The sequence below is a fragment of the Alosa alosa genome, chromosome 24 (genome assembly GCF_017589495.1).
Source record: "Alosa alosa isolate M-15738 ecotype Scorff River chromosome 24, AALO_Geno_1.1, whole genome shotgun sequence".
In the NCBI taxonomy this organism is placed as follows: Eukaryota; Metazoa; Chordata; class Actinopteri; order Clupeiformes; family Clupeidae; genus Alosa; species Alosa alosa.
The window spans coordinates 12,963,470-12,982,217 of record NC_063212.1 but is presented as its reverse complement, the minus strand read 5'-3'; the positions used below and the strand labels follow the sequence as shown (position 1 = coordinate 12,982,217).

Sequence of the window (18,748 nt, the reverse complement as noted above, 5' to 3'; positions counted from 1 at the left end):
CCTTGATCTAAGAATCCTACATTACAACCCATTTCTCCAAAATGAAATAAAATTAAAACTTATTGGACTACATGGAACACATTTCTTATGTTACGTTGGGTGTCAATGATACATTTCTAATGTATTGTTTGTAACATTGGCAGTTTATGTACATTTATTCCTTCTCTCACACACAGGACTCACACACACAGATGTCGTCGTGCATTTGGTAATCACTAAAACTACTTTTGATGCTCTCTACTTTTTTATTGAGGCTGTATGCACGTTTGTATGGCAATAATTCTGGTGGTGTAAGATGACTGGATGATAAAGATTTATAGCATTTGCATTGTGTATAGACAGCAGACTGTAAGTGCTGTTTGTACTGTATATGAACGAGAACCATGGTTTATTAAGTGAACCATGGTTTGTGGATGTGATAGCTGCACTGGGGTATGAAGAAGTACCTGGTATCACATGCAAATTTTTCCATGCAAAGTAACTGTATTACATGAAATGCTTCGATCCATGCAGTGAATATGAGGCTGTGCAAAATGTGAGCATTTTGTAAAATGTTCATGTAAACTTAAGCAAGATTATGAGCTGCACAATGCAATAAGTATTCCATGTGTCAACATTTATTTTAATCATGTGTCATCTGTCAACATATTTTAATGCATTTTAGGATAAATAGGATAAATAAGGTGAGAGGCTAATAATAGATTGAGAAGAAGAACGGTATTTTGAGATCTCAAGTTGAACTGCAATTGGACTTAGGCTGAGACAAGGACTATTTCACAACAGTTAGAGCAATGCTGGACTCAGATGTCTGGCTTAAAGGGGACCTGCTGTTCTAGGTCACCAAGTACTGACAGTAAAAAACTATTACATAGCTTGAGTTATCCTGCTAGTGGTTAGTGCAGCCAGGTGGTTACAAAGCTATTATGCCTCATAACAGGCTCAAAATATCATTACAATTACTGTGCAACATGAACAGGGTCCTTGCGAGACACCACTATGCGTGTTTAAATAATTGTGCAGAAACAGTATAAATCCGGTGTTTTGACAAGAAGTGACCAAGGGAAACAGGTATGTGACTGCCTGTAAAAACACTGGACAAAGGAAAGAGAAAAGTAGGTCTTACTGTATAATTTATTCATGAATTCAGGCTGTTATCAATAAAGCGTTAAACAAGACAATAAACAAGTAACATGCTGTTAATAATATTGTATTTCAGTGTGTTGATTTCATGTGTGTGGAGATTTGTACCAGAGGACATTGGAGGTCCTCTGTGAAAAGCATCACTGTGCTGGACCTGACGAAGATCTTGTTACCAGTAGTGCTTTGTGGTGCCTGGGAAACCCCTCTAAAGTTAGACTTTAGAGGAGCCTTTGCACAGCTGTTCTGGAAGTCCCTTTTTCTTACACTCCTGGTTTTTCCTGAGATACAAAGTGATATTACAGAACTCAGACAGAATCAAGCCAACTGATACCTCCTGTTTTTTTTTTTTTTTTGGGGGTTATAATATCAGCTATTGCAGCTATAGCCATACAGTGCCAATTGATCCTTTGTGAATCCTATAGATAAAATTGTACAATTAACAGAAATAGCATTTCAATTTCAGTGTGAAGATCTGGGGCTACTTTTCCTCTTTGGGACCTACAGCAGATGGAGGAGCCACATGCTGGCATGCAAGTCAAAGTTTACATGTAGACAATATATGAAGGTCAATTAATTATCAGGGCCTGACCCCTGGCAAATACAGTACATCTTAGGTGTGGGTAGGCTTGGGAAAAAAAAAAAGCCATACTTTGTTAAAGGTGCTACTGTATGTGGAGTGATTTTTGGAGAAACAACTGTTTTTATGTAATGTCATGTCTATGCTCTGTGTTGTCCAGATATCCACTGACGGTAGAATGCAAACCAGCCACATAGCTCCTTTAAACATTACTTTCGGTGTTTTATTCCCATGTCTAACTTAAACATTACTTAGTGCAATGTGTTTTATTCCCATGTCTAACTTAAACATTACTTAGTGCAATGTGTTTTATTCCCATGTCTAACTTAAACATTACTTAATGCAATGTGTTTTATTCCCATGTCTAACTTAAACATTACTTAGTGCAATGTGTTTTATTCCCATGTCTAACTTAAACATTACTTAATGCAATGTTTTTTTATTCCCATGTCTAACTTAAACATTACTTAGTGCAATGTGTTTTATTCCCATGTCTAACTTAAACATTACTTAATGCAATGTTTTTTTATTCCCATGTCTAACTTAAAGGGACACCAGGCAAGCCTGATGCTTTTTTCCACGAAACTCCCCATCGCTCGGTCTGAAGCTCTTTTCCTTTTCTTTGCATCTTCCGTCAAGGGTTTTCGCTGCTTCTTTGCCGGCTCTGCCATTATACACACGTTTGCAACAATCGCTAGCGTTTCGTTAGCCTGCCTCTGTGCTGTGGATGCAGGATGTAAACTGATCCTGCTTCGGTCAGCGGGTACGATACACTGAACTTGCAAGCGGGATATTCTTCCTACAGGCAGTAGGGGCGGACGAGAGAGTCTTAATTCGCCCTGTAATGAGTCATTTAACCATATACCGACTTACGAAGATGAGTAATTTAACACGAAAATGTTGCCTGGTGTCCCTTTAAACATTACTTAGTGCAATGTTTTTTATTCCCATGTCTGATCCAGTTACTGTCGATGACCCTTTACTAAATGCTCAGCACATTTTCTCATGCAAATGCAGTTTAGTTTTGGACATATTTCTTATATTCACACAACTCACTTGGGCAGGGACGAGGGCACGGTCTTGGAGAGAGAATCCATCTTTTTTGAGGAGCAGTTACTTTTGAGTGCTGGAACAATACCAAGGTCACCAGTCTTGAAGTGAGAGATACGAGGAGTAGCCTTTAACTGAGGAGAGAATAAGCCCTGCCTGCAGACATCACAGAGCAGAGTAAATGTGGGTAATCATCATGCAATCTGACCTTTGATAAGGTCGTGTATCAAAGTATGTTAAGGTTTTTTACGATGGATGACATGCAGTGGTCCTATTAATCACTGGCACAGAGTTGCAGTTTAATACAGGGTAATTCCATATATGTTCATACACTCCAGCCAAGGCAACGCCCTGTGGCCAGCCTCTAACACATTTAAGCCCCACCAAATTATATTTAAATCAGCTCACACCCATTTAATGGCCAGGCATTTATTTTCCCTCATAGAGTGATAACAGTCCACTGGGCAGAACCCTGGACATGGGCTGAAGTTGTCCATGGTCCCCCTGCCAAAGGACTGCACTCTCAGAGGCATATGTCGGAACAGTAAAATTAGTAGAGTATGCACTCTCTACCTGCCATACTGATGAACCTGGCTCTTTGATGTTGTGGTTTATCTGGGTAATCATTGATTAATTCATCTTAATCATTCATTGTTATACAACTCGGCCTCTGGCCTCGTGCCTACAGCTGAATCACAGCCATGGTAATATCTGTTACCAGCGCTACTTTCACTCGTGCTACAGTATATTGCTTAATTAATAGATGGCCAGACTGTACCTTGCAATGCCTGGCTCAAGCTGATGGATATCTTTTCCGTCTCTAAGAAATTCTGAGAGGGCAGGGCCTTTCCCCAGCACTGCTGCACTGTCCAGCACAGCCAGTAGTTTCTGCAGCATCTGACTGCGGCGAGCCAGAGCCTTCACCTCGGAGTCATCCATCCGCGGTACTTGCTGTCAGGTTTTAGAGGTAACAGCAATGTAATGACAAAGTGCACCATTGATTAAGTTGCATTGTCTTTTTAAAATTGCATTTAAGTATTCATGACTAACTTGATGACGTGGGAAGCACAGTATGAAGATATGTTTACATGTTTCTAAATCAAATTCAACCATAAAGTTAACGTTTATAAAACATGTTTATAAATAACTATGTATTAAGCTATAGTCATATAGCTCTCTGATCCTCTGATTATGGTCATTCATCCATTCATGATGGGTAGTCTGAGGAAGTAGTTTGTTTGTGAGCTCTGGTCAATCATTCTACTGTAAAATTATTACTATTCACATACACTTAGGGGAAAGAGCTGTATATATTATACATTATAGGTATCCTTTATATTAGGTGGCACAGCTTCTTTTTCATCAAAATGTACAGGCACAATAAGTCTGGTAATACCTTCAAGATGTCTTTCAATGCTGTAGCAGCATCTTGTAAAATATTCTCCAGTTGTTCCCTGAGTGTCCGTTCCTGTGCAAGCTCCTTAGACAGTTTGTCTGCTTCAGCTTGGCACTTCTTATACGTCTCCTGTCCTGTAATTAGATTCTGTCTACACATACACACGCATGCACACAAATACAGAACGGAGTTTTAAATCATATTGTCAATTATTACAAAACAGCAACTCTTGACAGTGGCCAAAATGTAGATATGAGTGATGTGTGCATGTGTTCATTTTTCTTTAATGTGAGACAAAGTTAATTCACTAAAAAGTGAATATATTGAATTGCTTACTCATCTACCAGGAGTGCCAATTGGGGAGACTATAATATTATTTGAAAAAGGAGATAACTTTTATGCAATGTCATTCATTTTTAAGAATAGCTGTTTCATAAATAGTCTGAAGGGAAAATTGTGTGATGAATCGAGAATCTATGTTCTTCTATGATTTAATCATTACCCTTTGAATCATATTCAAATCAAACCCAGAGACCAGTGAAGACTCACACCCTTATAGAACACCCAGGAACACCAATAAAAATAGGACCCTACGTTACGTATATGACTTCAGATCATACCTTAAGAGTTTCATCTCAGTTTGTAAGGTAGAATGATCATTTTGCAACTGTTGATACCCCTGGCAGATTCTCTCAGCTGCTGCCACCTCAGCATTCATCTGTTTGCACTTTTCTGTGAGCTGATGGACCACCTAAATAACCACAGAAAATTGCATTGTCAAATAACAAAGAAGATGTTTTCTGAAACAAACTAAATGGAATCATTTACTGTTCATAACAATAAAAAATAGTACAGTAGTCTATCAGAATAAAAGATAAGGCATTTATGTTCCTTATAATTGTGACCTAATAACTTTATGATATTCTCGGGCCAAATAAAGATGGAGAAAATGACCCATATCACCAAGTGGGTTGAGATTGGTTAGCATTTAATTAATCAATGTGCGAAAGCTTCAGCTTTGTTTGGTTTCACCAAGATATTGTTCTTATTGTTGTCTACAGCCTTAATAAATACACAAGAATGACATTAACTAAACTGACAATATGAAACACTAACTGTTAAATAATAAAACCATCACTCAGGGCAGCCGTGGCCTACTGGTTAGCACTTCGGACTTGTAACCAGAGGGTTGCCGGTTTGAACCCCGACCAGTAGGAAGTGCCCTTGAGCAAGGCACCTAACCCCTCACTGCTCCCCGAGTGCCGCTGTTGTTGCAGGCAGCTCACTGCGCCGGGATTAGTGTGTGCTTCACCTCACTGTGTGTTCACTGTGTGCTGAGTGTGTTTCACTAATTCACGGATTGGGATAAATGTAGAGACCGTTTCCCTCACGGGATCAAAAGAGTATATATATTTGTACTATCACAGTTGTGAGATAAACTTTTTTTTTATTTTAATCTCCAGAGCAGAATTCTCTTTACCTCAAGTTTATCTAACACAACTCACCTGGGCACTATAGGCTGTTCTCACTACCATATACTAAATTAGCAGCTAAGACGTTAAACAGCTCCCTCGGTAAGAATATCATACCTTTGCGTTGGTCAGACTCTTCCTTGTCATCTCCTCAAGAAGTGGCTCAAGCACCTTCACTTCCCGTTGGAGTTTTTTCTCTTTTTCACTTAGCGCCTCATTCTTGTCCAACAGGTCCTTGCTCTTGTCTGAGAGCTGCTTGATCTGTGCCGTCACTGACACATTCTCATAAATGGCTCTCATAGTGGTCTCTGGCATCTTTTTGTCGGAGACACGTCTAAACTCTGCTGCCACGGCTGCTACGTGCTGTTGCATCTCCTTCTTAAGCCTAAAACCACATTCAGTTTTACAATTACTTTATTTCTCCATTCAACTGCTCCATTTATGTGAATTACAAGAACATTCACTGGTATAAACATTCAAGGTAAACACTCAAAACAAACATCATATACTGCTCATGAAAGAGCATATTTTGAATGGCATTTCCATAAAGACGAAAATAGTATGAGCTGCAGTCTCAACCTGTCATTGTCCAGTACAGCCTTTCTTTCCAAGTTGTAGATGATTGCCTGGTGCTCCTGTTTTTGTCCTTCTAGCTGCTCCTCCAGGGAGGTTACCTGTGCCATCAGGTCCTCTTTCTGGGCCCGGAACTCCTCGAGGGCTGCCAGCTTTCCAGCTAAGATAGAAATAACACATTATGGAAACATGGTTGAATGCATGCTCTGTGTGGAGTCTGTGAGATGTTACACTTGTAACATTAGAAACTTGTGTCTGACAGATTAATCTGCCAGCCGATAAATACCATTTTGACATCAGTCGATACCTGCACTCAGAACTCAGAACAGAAGGCCATTCAAATATATATATAACATTATTAAGCGAAGCGGCGGTCATATAGGTTTAGTCAGAAATTTCCGTCAAGGATTCCCAGGACACGGAAAGACCGGGGTACACGAAACTTGGTGGGCATGTAACCCCACATGGATAGCATGGAACCATCGTTTTTCGTTTTGATCTGTAGCCCCCCCGCTGGACTGGACCCCCCGAAAGGAGGGTAGGGCAGACTACTTATATCTTGAATATCTTGAGAACCGTAGGGCCTAGGATGACCAATTTTTTCTGTATGTTTGCCTCCAGGGGTCATGTTAACCCATTCCATGTGCACACATGTGCATAAACAGATACACACGCACACACATACATTCACAGTAATCATACGTATGACACATACTCACACAGTAGACATATGTACGCATGCATGCACATGCACAAACCACATACGCAGACAAACACACAAGCATGCACACATGCACACACACACACACACACACACACACAAACATAAACGTGTGCACGCACACATGCACACAATTCAAGAATTTCTCAGAATTATGAACAGGCAAGATGGGGGTGGAGTTGTATAAAATGAATTTTACATGTGAAATCTATGAACTAATCATGTTTTGGTACTTGTTGTCTAGCAGATACCAGTGAGAATTGAGTGTGGATAATGCAATTTAGACAGTTAGAATCATATAGGCCTTTCAGCGTGATTTATTTTTGTGGAAAAAATGTGCTGGACTGGGCGGCGGTCATATTTTGTACCGCTCTGCGGTACATCTACTTATAATTATTTGTGTTGTTGTCATTGATATTGTTAATGATATTGTATATTCATTTGTGTTACTTTGAGTTACTTTGGATACAAGTGTCAGCTAACAATCCTGAGGCAGCAAAGACAATAGAGAGTCTACCATCTCTGAATTGATAGAGCTTTACCAAGGGCCATGTTCTCTGAAGTAAGTTTATCTTTGACCTCCTGGAACTCTTGACGAAGTTGACTCAGTTGCAGCTCAAAGGTCTCCTTCTCTGCATCCTTGGCTTGGTTGAGGGAAATCAGTCGTTCAGAGAGATCAGACAGTTCATCCTCCTTCTGTGCCACAGCTCGTTTCAAGTAAAGGACCATGTCTCTCTTTTCTTTCTCTGCATGACTATATTTTGAGGAGAAATCTTTCTCTCGAACCTCCAAATCATCACATTTATGCTGATACCTAAGGAAAGAAACAAAATATGTAGAGCTGTTAAAATTAAATCAGAATATTGTCTACCAGTAACATCCAATGTGATTACTATAGTAATCTACATTTCTGGTGAAAGGTTGTTGATATCTGAGCAGATGTCAATCAAATTAGCCTACACAGCTCCTAAAATGGCAATTTATGGCTTGGTCTGAGTCAGCTTGTTTCCTATTTACAGAGCCAGGACTGTGTATGAACTCTTAGTACACCAGAGGGCTTTTTTGCACTAAAACATAATAGACAACTAGGACTTGACAAAACATATATTTTTGGGTAGAATAATTGCTTAAGTGTGTGTGTGTGTGTGTGTGTGTGTGTGTGTGTGTGCGTGCGTAACTATTGGTGAAGTCTTACCATCACCAATAGTCAATAGATGTGTTGGATGTGTTGTGGTGCTTGGAACCAGTGAAAAAATATAAAGTAGGCTGGTCAGAATGTTTATCTCACAACTGTGATTATTGATTTTTTTTTTTTTTTTTTTTTTAAAGTTCCATGGTATAATTCATACTTTTTTATCAACTAATTATTGTTGTAAGATGGTTATGGTTATATGATTTAGCAGACACTTTTTTCTAAAGTGACAATACAACAATACAATTGTTACAAAATAAAAGAACAGTTTTAAAATGTTGGTAAGACTACATTAAGGAAAATAGCAATAATAAACATTGTCAATGCAATATCAATGATCAATAGCCTAATGAAAATAAACAAAGATGTATGAATAGGAGAAACAAATGTCTGCTAATCACGTGCAATCAGAACAGCAATAATCTTCATTCTTCACTGATGCCACTGGTTATGGTTATGGGATTTGGCAGATGCTTTTGTCCAAAGCGACATACAAATAACAACAACTACATTAAGGAAAATAGCAATAATAAACAACAATGTCAATTCAATCAATCTAATGAAAATAAATAAAACTATAATATACAAACCATAACGCATACGAAATGCTTAATAAACTAAGTGCATATTGAACAGATATACCTTTATAGTTCAGATAGTGTACGGAGAATATAAATTAACAGTATCAAATTGGCTGCAGATAAATCGATGACGTCAGCAGAGGACTTGGCTACTCTTCAAACAGAAGAGCAGTTTCACAGGAGCACTAGTGGCACCTGTTGGCATGCTGACCGCAGTCCAGCTCGTGGACATTCCTGCAGTCAGCATGCCAACAGGTGCCACTAGTAACTTATGGTTGAAAGTGAACTGGAAATGGTTTAGTGCTTTCTGCGGATTTGACCAAATTTGTGAAGAAAATTTGAGTGAAATAGGCTAACGATAACTGTAGCATAGAATGACATGTCTTGAATTTTTCAGCTGAACCCATGAAAATTAGGCAATTGAGTAACGTTATCGATTTTCACACGCCATTTTTTAGACGTAGTAGGGCCTAACTGTAACGTTAGCCTATCACAATTCTTAGGCCTACAGATATATAAAAAAAATCACAGCATACTTTTCAAGTCGTTCTTCTAGGTCTCTAATTTGAGCGCGATAGAACTCTCTGCCTCCTTCTGTTGAAGCTTCATCCAAAGACTTGTCAAAAAATCCCATGGTTTCTTTCTTTGTTGGTTTATCTCCGTTCTTCTTGCCGTTCTTCTTATTTGGAGCCATCCTACGAATCCAGCAAGCAACTTCTCGCTGAAGTTCTCGCTGAGTACACATGACAACGTTGCTAAGGGTTACAAGTCATGACGTAGCCGTGGGAAAGAAAAGAAGAAAAAAGGAAAGCTCATTTGAAATCAGGATATCTGAAACTACTTGTCGAATAACAAGAAACTTTCTTAAAACTTTATTGAGAAACTTTCAAGATGAAATTATCAAAGATCCACATGGCATATGCCTAGGCCTGTCAACAGCATAAAACCACATATTGAAACTGCCTAATAGCCCAACAACAGTATAATAATAATAATAATAATAATAATAATAATAATAATAATAACAAGGAAATTACCAGTGCATGAAAATATAAACATACTGTATATTAACATAAAATGCAAAACAAACTTTTATTTGATAACAGTTGGCAGAAGTCATAGTTGATAACAACTGACAGTTGAAATGGCTGAACAGTTAAATAGTTGAGTAGTTTAAATAGTTAAATTATTTAATAGTGAATTATTGTAGTGAGGACATTTATTTTGAAACAGTTGTGGGCAGAGGAAATAGTTGAACAGGATCTGTAGAGCCGGATTGTATGTTTAAAGCCTGAGACAGAGTATATAGTTTAAAAGTTAAATGTAGATAGTGTAATGGATGTTGATAGACAGAAAGTTGAATGGATGTTGATCGGCAGATTGTATAATGGATGTTCATGGGATAGTTTAATGGGTAGATGAGTGAATGGTTTGAAGAGGGTGAATGGATAGTTGGATGGAATGTGCCTTATATCCTTGTAGAATGGAGATACACAGAGAGAGTTGGCCTAATTGAGCAGAAAGCAGTTGATACAGGTGCAATCAGTTTAACTAGCTTTTTGATGGGACCTAGTTGAGCAGCTGGAAGTTGATACAGGTGCAAATCAAGTTAATTAGCCCATTATGATGTCATAGTCCCCATACAAAGTCTATGGGGAAAAATAAACTTGTTTTTTTTATTAATATCTCAAAAAGTATAAAGTTTACAAAAGTGAAAAATACATTCCTTTTCAAGACCCTACGTTACAAAGTTTGAGCGAAGTTTCTAATGTTAAACAGTTAAAGCTGAATTAGGCATGAAATTTGGTGGGAAGAATAAGAAGAAGAAGAAGAAGAAGAAGAAGAAGAAGAAGACTTCGGATAACAGAACAGTGCATTTTCATGCAGTGTAATAATAAATAGCTCATTTAAAAAATGATGAAGGAAGAATTCATGTCTCATGGGCAATAGCTGTGTGAGTAGGCAGCAGCAGGAACTCATGACATGTAGAGGGGAAAAACTGTCCATCTGTAGGGCTATCCCTAAACCCTAAACTGGGTTGGCATATTCAAGAACTGGATGACTGAATATACCAGCATGTACTTTGTCAAAATGTCCAAATTATGACATCTTAGGGAGCCGTGGCCTACTGGTTAGCGCTTCGGACTTGTAACTGGGGGGTTGCCGGTTCGAACCCCGACCAGTAGGCACGGCTGAAGTGCCCTTGAGCAAGGCACCTAACCCCTCACTGCTCCCCGAGCGCCGCTGTTGTTGCAGGCAGCTCACTACGCCGGGATTGGTGTGTGCTTCACCTCACTGTGTTTTCACTGTGTGCTGAGTGTGTTTCACGGATTGGGATAAATGCAGAGACTAAATTTCCCTCACGGTATCAAATAAGTATATATACTTATACTTAGCACAAGCACAGGCTTTGAGTTAAAAAAAAAAAAAAATAAATTATTCATCCCTCACTGACAGTAGGCCTAAAAAATCTTCTTAAAGAGCACAAGAAGACTAAATGTTCCACATACTCGACGCACCCGACCGGTAGCGCGACAATGTGACGTCACAGAAGCGCCGTAACCATTTATACTCGCGTGTCGTGGTCACGACACTAGTTGCAATATTCTCCTGAACAGAGGTGTCGCTGTTGTGAAAAGATTAACGCTAACTACGTTACACAGCAGAAGAATCCGCATTAAGAAACACTAGAGCCCGTTTACGGAGAGCCGGATCACTCCCTATTAACTCCATTGTACCTGCAATCTGTTGCAGTTCCGCTAGGGGCGATCACGAATAAGTGCAAAAACAATGGGGGTCTATGGAGCTAGACGGCTAAATTTGTCTCTTTCACCTGGTTGTTGTTGAAAAATCGAAGATTTGATTGTGGTTTCTGCAAGCTCACTATGGATTATAGGTAAAAAGTTGAATGAACGAGTTCTTACGTCCTTTCGATTTCTTACAGGTTGGGTCGTTGTTGCCCACAACACACTAGCTTTCTGCTAATGAATGACGTCATTGACGCATTTGAAAGGCTTTTTAGAACAAATAAGTGACTCAAAAAATATAATACTCAGCGGTGTGTATTTTCTCTGTCCCCTCTTTCGCATGCAACATTAAAATTTCTGGGCAAAAAATTATATCCCGAGAAAAATGGATTTGAGGGGTACAGCTCCATAGACCTCCATTAATTCTGCACTTATTTGTGAGCGCCCTCATGTGGAACCAGAAAAGGAACTGCAACCAGTTCAGAAACTGGAAGTTTCCCGAGAGTGGCGGTTCTCCCCTTAGACATTCTCTGAACACTAGTAGCAGAGCCCGTCTACGGAGAGCCTCCCCACTCTCTATTAATCCCATACAAACCGAATTTGGCTGCAGTTCACCAGAGTTCACCTAGATGGCGATCGCGGGTCCAAAATACATGGGGTCCTATGGAGCTACATGGCTACATTTATTGTTTTTTATTGTTTATTTAACAACTGAAACCCTCAGATTTTATTTTTTATTTTCAAAATGGATATGGATTATCAATCCAAAGTGAAATAATCTGGGAGTCATGTCCTTTCGTTTTCTTACAGATTTGGTCGTTGTTGCCCATAACACGCTAGCATTGATGCTATGCTATGCTATGCTATGATCATGCTAATGAATGACGTCATTGACATGTTTGACAGGCTTTTTAGAACAATTAAGTGACTTTAAAAAATATAATACTCAACCAAGTGTATTGTCTTTGCCTCCCCTTTCGAATACAATATTCAAATTATTTGAAAAAAAATTATATCCCGAGAAAAGTGGAATATGAGGGGTACAGCTCCATAGACCTCCATTCATTCTGGACTCGCCCACGAGCGCCCCTAGATTCAGTACCACACCGGAAGCGTTTCGAGAGTGAAGGTTCTCCCCTTATTAGACATTCTCTGTGTCCCATTGTTATGATGCACTTCCAGCGACGCGGTCATCTTCGTCTGAAGCTGGTCTAATGGGTCTGAGGTCTATCAATGACTTAACCCCTACTGAAAAAATGAGTGGTGCGCTACCTCGCGCTACCATGCTAAAATCCTGGCGCGCCAGCAAGATCTACATCATTTTGACGTCACGGTGTCGCGCTACCGGTCGGGTGCGTCGAGTATGTAGAAGCCCTAAAGTTACTAAATGGTGATGAGCTGCATGATATATACATCAGCCGATGCAAGAACAGAGCCACTAAAATCATAAAGTACTCCACGCATCTGTTCAGTTTGTTGAAGTCAGGCAAGTGCTTCTGCAGTTTGATGGCCAAAACTGAGAGATTAAGAAAAAGCTATTTCTCTCATTAGACTCCTCAACATGGACATGCCTACTGTAATGAATACTCTACCCCATTTTAATAACATGATGTATTATTATTATTATTATTATTATTATTATTATTATTATTATTATTCATGTCACTTTATTATTTTATTGAATTCTGTATTATAATTATTGAATTAACTATTATTAACTGCTTTTAATCTTATCTGTTTTACTTAGATTCATTCTACTTTTTAAAGTAGTCATGAAGCTAACCAGGCTTACATTTCACTGCTTGGTATATACTGATATAATGTGTGAATACATTTCTCTGAACTCTGAATCAGCATTACGTTTCTTCTTTATGGGGTGGGAATGGGATCAAGAAATGAGCAGGTTGGAATTTGAGACTTAAACCCAAGTTCTCGTGGTCACTTGGACACATTATGAATCAAAGATGTTCCAGCTACAGGTGCCAGCATGCACATTTAAAAATGTAATGGTAAAAAAGTGGTTTTACCTAATGCCCGATGTTTACCTGTAATGTTTTAATATAACAGGGTTGCTATTTTGTATAATATTGTATTACTAGGCTGTAGTTTGTTAACATGGCTACGTATTTTAAGTAGCCTCGGCATAAGTCTAATTTATTTTTTAAAACACTAGGCCTAAATCTAACTAATGACTTCTATTTTGATATCTTTTCGGCTAAATGTGACCGGAAGTTAAGACGGCTAATTGCTAGCTGGCTACCGTCAGAAATGTACTTTGCCACATTGCTCTTCATTGGAGACTGAACATCAGATCAGGGATTGCTCAGATCAAATCAGAGATTGCACATTGGAAAGGACTTTGTCTTCATGCAAGCAACGTTGCAATGATGCCGACCCTGTCCATTCTTCTTCTTCTCTCTTGTTGTAGAAGCTAGATAACGTTACTGTTCAGTGGATATCATGGAAATAATTGTGCTGACGTTAACGTCCATGATCCTTGACGAAGCCACGGACTTTATAATGAATCCAGAGACTTTGTAATGACTATATGGACTTTGGTTATACCACTGTTTGAAATTCCATACAAGATTTTAGAAATACAAAAACGTTGAGGTTAACTTAACGTTAAGCTGTTCGGACTTCAAGCGAAAATCATAACATGGAAGTAGCAGTCCAGAGGATACCAAGTGTCCTTAACTTTATAGTCTTGGTGTTATGGTGCAATGTTAATGCCTTGGTTTGTGGTTTTGAGATGAAAACAATTTATTGCAAAATCTCAGACAGTTGCGAATGTGACTTCAAACCAAATATACAAGGTAAGTTATCCTAGTATACAACTGACAACAGATATGGGGAGTGGTTGTCTCTTGGTTTATCAAGTGCTAAAGTTTGTGACCATTCAATGGTTCCGTATGTAATCTACCACAACTACACAGTTCTACCAGAGAAACGGACAACTTCCTGTTAAATCTTATCTGCATCTCACAGAAAGTGTCAGGGACCTACTATGCTGAGTTTTAAAAGATTTCTCCTACCTATGCTACTCTGATTTCATAAATTCCGCATAATTATTCAGGATGTGCCATCTAGGGGGAGACAGATTGAAGGTTAGCTGGGTGTAGGGTTGGTACAGTGAAGTGTATGTCTGATGCTTTTGTGTAGCAACTGCAACCGTGCAAAGTGTGTCAACATCGTAACAGTCAACAGCATTGTCAATACCACATACTGTAGTTTATTTTGTAGTATTATGTCGTGAAATTATGCATTGCTGTAACAACTACACATTTGTGTTCATGTAATTCCAGGGCTAGAATGGGATCTCTACAAGAACTTGTATGGACAGCATCTGGCTCAGGACATTGTTTCAGAAGGAATATCAAACTTTTTATCAAAGGAAAGTCCTGACCGTCCTCTGGTGCTCTCCTTCCATGGTGCATCAGGAACAGGCAAGAGCCTTGTCAGTTCAATGCTGGCTAAATATTTGTATGGCACAGCCATGGGTAGCCCCTATATTCACCAGTTTGTGCCAACTCTCCACTTCCCGTTACCTGAGAGGCTGTATCAGTACAGGGTAATGATTTTCCCTCCTCTGTTGAAAAGAGTGCTTAATTTATGCTGTACAGTGAGCCACATAATTGTGACAATTATGATATTATTACAATACACATAATCTTACTGGTCAAATGAGCATAAACGTTTCATAATGAATATTGTAATTAATGTTTACAATTGTTGTTTACCCTTTATACTCAGTTAAACCTAAAACACTGGATAGAGGGGAACCTCACTACCTGCGCTCGCTCTATCTTTATTTTTGATGAGATGGAGAGGATGCCCTCTGGGTTGATTGATGTTCTTGAGCCTTATCTTGGCCCATTACATGTCGTCTACCAAACCAATTATCGCAAAGCCATCTATGTTTTTATCAGGTCAGTCATATGTCCTTTTTACGAAGTACATTGAAGTATTAAATCACATTTGGTAAAGGAATAGCTCAGTATTTTAATGGTACAAATGTACCTCAATTTTGGGCAGACACATGCAAAATCAGCCCGGCAGGGGCTTCCACATTTTAGCCAGCTAACTGGCTGTGTTTACTTCCTGCAGCTCTACAGGGCAGGAGGTTATTAACAGTGTGGCTATGGAGATGCGCAAGGCGGGCCGTGACCGAGAGGAGATACAACTGCAAGACCTGGTGGAGCCCCTCAATGAGGCAGTCTTCAACGCTAACAACAGTAAGGGCAACAAAACTCACAATTTGAACAACATGAACCATGATGACAAGGCTCCAGTCTAGGGGTTCTCGAGATTGTGGGCTGCATATATTGTGCATGTTTTACCATTGTAAAAATGATGCTTTTGTAGGTAACAAGTTTTTATGAAATCAAAGTCAAATTTATGGGGATTTTAATTATTCAATGAGTGAGTCCATGTTCCACCTTTTTGCGACTGCCAAAATGACTGCGGTTGTGACTCAGTCTGCTTCTATTTTAAACATGTCACACCTCCATAAGGCTGCCTTAATTCTAAGGTTAAATAGTGTGGGTGTGATCGGAGTGCGTAGGGGAGAATACTTGTAACTCAACTGAGCGTAACAGGAAATGACGTAAAGGACGTGTGCAAGTATGTGATCGAAATTGTGATATGGCCATCTAAGCATCTAAGATTTACTCAAAGCACACCACAAACCAACTGTCAAGTAGTAGTAGTAGTAGTTGAGTCAATTTATTATACTTATAAATGGCCTCAATCACAATGCCAGTGATATGTGATGTAATGGTATAGCATTTCCTCTGCATATTGCATTTTTTAGCGACACTCCAGCCTTTTATTAGTTTATAAATATTGATTGAAATTATTATTGTTTTCTCCTCCCAGCTGGTTTCTACAAATCCAGGATCATTTCTCAGAAGTTGATCAGCAGTTACGTGCCCTTCCTGCCATTGTGCCAGCACCATGTGAAGCGCTGTGCCCAGCGGGAGTTGTGCCAGCGAGGGGAATGCCACTGCGTGGACGTGGCTGAGGAAGTGAGCAGAGCCATATGTCCTACATCCAATGAACAACACCGGTTTTCCAGCACAGGCTGCAAACAGGTGCCTGCCAAAGTGAACGTCTACCTGTGAGAACTCAATGAGCGCAAGGAAATGACAAGTCCTGAGGTTCTCTCATCTGTGAGATCGCTATAATCCTTTTGGCGTGTTAAGAGCAGGGTGATGAGGCAATCCGAATTAGATACATGTATACGCTGGATTGAAAGTGATGGCTGAGTAGAGGTCGACTCGCTACGGAATTATCCTTCACCTGTGCTTCTCAACTTCATGGACCACTGTGAGAGAAGTTCCCACAATACATCTCAGTACATTGTGGGCACAGAGGAGATGGTGGACTGAAAATCATTCTAAAAGACAAAACTGTGGTCCTTTGGAGCAGTGTCTTGGAGTTTGGAGTTTCCCACCCAAACCATAGGTTTTACAAACGCAGAACCCTCAGCCATATTAAGGGCTGCCAAGTCTGTTTATTTATGGGTTTTTTTTTTTTTTTAATCAGTCAAACAATGGTACCATCATTAACTGAACTTTCAACACCATTGTTTATTGTCTTTTTTGGTAATCTGTGATTTGTTTTGCAACCATCAATCAGATAAATTCTTCTACTCTCCTGCTGGTTGTGTTTCTACAGTTATTGCTTAGTGTATTACAGTACATTAAAGCTGCAGTTGGCAAGTCTGACAGATTGAGGGGACTTAGCCAACATTTTGAATGTTTACAACTCTCATGCCCCTCCCCCACTACCACTGAGCACCCTCTCATCGAGTTTGTGCTCGTCAGTGCGCACCAGATTGGACCAGACTGTGATTGACAGTCAGATTTCACACAGCCCTGCTTTGATTGGACCAGAAGAACCGGGAGCTGTGGATTTTTACAAAACAAATAAAAGGCTCTAGGTGGAGGTAGAAGTGTGTTTTTTTTTTTCTAAAACCGGCTGATTTTTGTTGTTCTGTCGGAGCATAGTGTCGGTTTCAGGGAATATGATCAAAAAAATCTTGCCAACTGCAGCTTTAATGGCATGTCATGCTTTTACATTAATGGCATGTCATGCTTTTACATTAATGCCATATAATGGTTTTACATTAATGTCATGTCATACTTTTACATTAATGTTCTCTTCATTTTGCAACGCATAGTACACCCTAATTTAAAGCAGCAATAAGCAGTTTGTCAAACAAGTTAATTTTCCATCTTGAATGCATGCAAATGATTTCCTTACATTTCCGCGGGATGGTACAATGTGGCCACAGAACTGCAGAGGGCAGATGGGCAGCTATTTGGAATAACAGGTGTATTTATTTGTCCTTCTTATGATCATGTACTGTCTGATTCACTCTGCCAGAGACGTTTTCGGTTATTTGTGGTTTGGTCTGTTGGTTTGTCTGTCAGGAGGATTATGCAAAAGAGCCAGGCTGATGTTCATGAAACTTGGAAGTGGCTGAGTAACATGGGCTTAAGAAGAACCCATTACATTTGGGAGCGGATCTAAATTGCAGACTGTAATCATCGTGAGAGAGGACTTTTGTCCTGAAGAGAGGTCTGCTCTCTCCATGTGCACCTTTAGTGGCATTCAAAGAGGATTCTGCAAAACTAGTTGCTTATTAAAACATGCCTCAAAAACATAAATTCCTGTCTGCATATTGTTTTAAAACAATTCCAAAATATAGGAGAAATACAGCACTTGCATTATGGGTACAGTGGAATTTTAATAAACCAATTACAATTCATTTCACTCTGTTTATCAGTTCTTATGTGACCTTTATTTGTAACCAGATTCTATTGTCAGAAATTCTAAGCAGAAAATATTTCTAATCTCTAAACAGAAAAAATATTTGTACAGCAATGATGGCCTCTTTTAGAATTAATCCAGAAGATCCTAACTTAATGCTGTAGGATGGTCCATTATTGGTAACCTGACTCGCCAGATGAATTTCGTTCCGCCTAGCTCCACTCACATCCATCTGGGATCGCTTCCATTGAGAGTGATTTCGGCGCCAGATTTTATGGTAGAGCCAATCAGGACGCAGGGCGGGAATTTCATAGATGTGACGTATCCAAATCATATGCATGGATTTTTGATAAGGCCCAGCCTTCTGAAACACCTCTCCAATGGATCGATCCCAGATGGATGAGTGGAGCTAGGCGGAACGAAATTCATCTGGCGAGAGTGAGGTTATATTATTGGTTTCGTCTTGTGGTATATTATGTCTGGTATTCTGTTTTGATTGTGACTTGTAAAGAGGAACTTCAT

General features: G+C 39.4%; 2 protein-coding genes across 2 annotated transcripts; one reads left to right on the top strand and one right to left on the bottom strand.

Annotated features, from left to right (window-relative positions):
* Positions 1-1,117: 1,117 nt before the first annotated feature.
* cfap157 (cilia and flagella associated protein 157) lies at positions 1,118-9,454 on the bottom strand. The gene is made up of 9 exons (XM_048235898.1): positions 9,239-9,454; positions 7,472-7,743; positions 6,215-6,368; positions 5,753-6,020; positions 4,784-4,914; positions 4,164-4,314; positions 3,546-3,718; positions 2,774-2,923; positions 1,118-1,418 (listed from the first exon to the last, which is right to left on the bottom strand). Exons 1-9 carry the CDS (start codon positions 9,445-9,447, stop codon positions 1,352-1,354), a joined length of 1,575 nt encoding a protein of 524 aa, XP_048091855.1. The 5' UTR covers positions 9,448-9,454; the 3' UTR covers positions 1,118-1,351.
* A 4,262-nt stretch (positions 9,455-13,716) lies between these two features.
* Positions 13,717-17,110, top strand: tor2a (torsin family 2, member A). The gene is made up of 5 exons (XM_048236245.1): positions 13,717-14,265; positions 14,755-15,020; positions 15,203-15,378; positions 15,557-15,684; positions 16,328-17,110. The coding sequence occupies exons 1-5, from the start codon at positions 14,109-14,111 to the stop codon at positions 16,570-16,572; spliced, it is 972 nt and encodes a 323-aa protein (XP_048092202.1). The 5' UTR covers positions 13,717-14,108; the 3' UTR covers positions 16,573-17,110.
* Positions 17,111-18,748: the final 1,638 nt, after the last annotated feature.